Here is a 2,534-nt window from a genome sequence, read left to right on the forward strand (position 1 = left end):
TCTATGTCCAACCATCTCCATCTATGTCCAACCTTCTTCCATCTCCATCTTTGTCCTATCATCTCCATCTATGTCCAACCATCTCCATCTATGTCCAACCATCTCCATCTATGTCCAACCTTCTTCCATCTCCATCTTTGTCCTATCATCTCCATCTATGTCCAACCATCTCCATCTATGTCCAACCTTCTAACATCTCCAATATTCTACCACCTCTCTCCAACCTTCTACCATCTATCATCTGGTCCAACCATCTCCATCTATGTCCAACCTTCTACCATCTCCAATATTCTACCACCTCTCTCCAACCTTCTACCATCTATCATCTGGTCCTATCATCTACCATCTATGTCCAAACATCATCTATGTCCAACCATCTCCATCTATGTCCAACCTTCTACCATCTATCATCTATGTCCAACCATCTCCATCTATGTCCAACCTTCACCCATCTATGTCCAAAGGTCTCCATCTATGTCCAACCATCTCCATCTATGTCCAAACATCTACCATCTATGCCCAACCTTCTTCCATCTCCATCTATGTCCAACCTTCCACCAATTATCATCTGGTCCTATCATCTACCATCTATGTCCAAACATCTTCATCTTTGTCCAACCTTCCACCATCTATGTCCAACCAACTCCATCTATGTCCAACCTTCTACCATCTTGATCTCCATCCAACCTTCGACCATCTCCCTTCCACCCTCCAGGCCACCGATGGATGAAGTGGACAACACCAACCACACCTGGACCTGCGTGGCCTCCACAATGGCTTACCGGCGTTTCGGGGCGGCGCTGGGCTCGGTGGTCTCGGCGGCCGGCATCGCGGGCAACGGCCTGACCCTGGTGGCCTTCATCGCCCAGCCCCGCCTGCGCACCCCCTTCAACCTGCTGCTCCTCAACCTCAGCGCGGCCGACCTGATCTTCTGTGGAGCTGTGCTGCCCCTCTCCGTCCACACCTACCTGGGTGGGAGGTGGGCCTGGGGAGAGGGGGCTTGCCGAGCCCAGGCTCTGGGCGCCTTCACCCTCAACCTCATCTCCATCCTCGGGATGGGGCTGGTGGCTGCCAGCCGGTACGCCCTGGTGGCCAGGCCCGCGGCCTTCCAGGCCTTGTCCGCCAAGCCCGTCCTGGTCTTCTCGTTGGCCGTGGGACTTCCCTGGGTGGCGGCCGTGACCTGTGTCGCCCCCTTCTGGAGCGTGATGGAATTTGTCCCCGATGTTTGCACCTGCACGTTCCACCGGGCCCACGGTCGGCCCTACACCACCATCCTCCACGGGTTGACCTTCGGTCTGGGCCTGGCCACCATCGCTGTCTTCTACTTTCTCATACACCGCAGGTTGAAGAGGGTCTCCAGGGCTTTGACGCTGCACCGCAATCGGTCGGGGCCGAGGGGGAAGGAGGGCAACTTCAGACGGGTGACGGCCATGTGCCTGACCATGTTCCTGGCCTACCTAGTGTGCTACCTGCCCTTCTGCATTCTCCACCTCCTGGACAAGGTAGCCCCAGCCCACCCGGTGGCCCAGACCTCCGTGGGCAACCTCACCTGGCTCAGCTCCTGCCTCAACCCCCTGCTCTACGCGGGCATGAATCCCCAGTTCAGACGGGCTTACAAGGACATCTTCTGTGGTGGGGCGGTGTGGTCGGAGGGGGAGGGGGCAAGAACCTCCCAGGGAGGGCGGAGGGAGGAGAGGAGTGCACTCGGGTTGGACGGGGTGTCGAGGGATGAGGCAGCACAGGGAGAGGGGCAGAGCGGTCTGAGGGATTAGGAGGCAAACCAGCCAGAGAGAAGACAGGTGGTGGAACCTGGAAAATTGACCTGGAGTCGTAGAGAGAAACAAAATGGCACCAACCCAACTTGCCCACACCGGCCAACATGCCCCATCTACACTAGTCCCACACCGGCCAACATGCCCCATCTACACTAGTCCCACCTTTGCCCACACCGGCCAACATGCCCCATCTACACTAGTCCCACACCGACCAACATGCCCCATCTACACTAGTCCCACACCGGCCAACATGCCCCATCTACACTAGTCCCACACCGGCCAACATGCCCCATCTACACTAGTCCCACACCGACCAACATGCCCCATCTACACTAGTCCCACACCGACCAACATGCCCCATCTACACTAGTCCCACACCGACCAACATGCCCCATCTACACTAGTCCCACACCGGCCAACATGCCCCATCTACACTAGTCCCACCTTTGCCCACACCGACCAACATGCCCCATCTACACTAGTCCCACCTTTGCCCACACCGGCCAACATGCCCCATCTACACTAGTCCCACCTGCCCACATCGACCAACATGCCCCATCTACACCAGTCCCACACCGGCCAACATGCCCCATCTACACTAGTCCCACAACGACCAACATGCCCCATCTACACTAGTCCCACACCGACCAACATGCCCCATCTACACTAGTCCCACCTGCCCACACCGACCAACATGCCCCATCTACACTAGTCCCACACCGACCAACATGCCCCATCTACACTAGTCCCACCTGCCCA

The 2,534-nt window shown here is 57.1% G+C and overlaps 1 protein-coding gene across 1 annotated transcript; it reads left to right on the forward strand.

Moving 5' to 3' along the window:
* The first annotated feature begins 722 nt into the window (after nucleotides 1-722).
* Nucleotides 723-1,772, forward strand: LOC144591836 (G-protein coupled receptor 84-like). Its single transcript, XM_078395849.1, has one exon. It carries the CDS (start codon nucleotides 723-725, stop codon nucleotides 1,770-1,772), a length of 1,050 nt encoding a protein of 349 aa, XP_078251975.1.
* The last annotated feature ends 762 nt before the right edge of the window (nucleotides 1,773-2,534 follow it).

The sequence above is a fragment of the Rhinoraja longicauda genome, unplaced genomic scaffold, assembly GCF_053455715.1.
Source record: "Rhinoraja longicauda isolate Sanriku21f unplaced genomic scaffold, sRhiLon1.1 Scf002227, whole genome shotgun sequence".
Classification (NCBI taxonomy): domain Eukaryota; kingdom Metazoa; phylum Chordata; class Chondrichthyes; order Rajiformes; family Arhynchobatidae; genus Rhinoraja; species Rhinoraja longicauda.

Bases quoted from the DNA above. Each gene is read 5' to 3' on its own strand.
- LOC144591836 (XM_078395849.1), top strand. From the start codon at position 723: ATGGATGAAGTGGACAACACCAACCACACCTGGACCTGCGTGGCCTCC.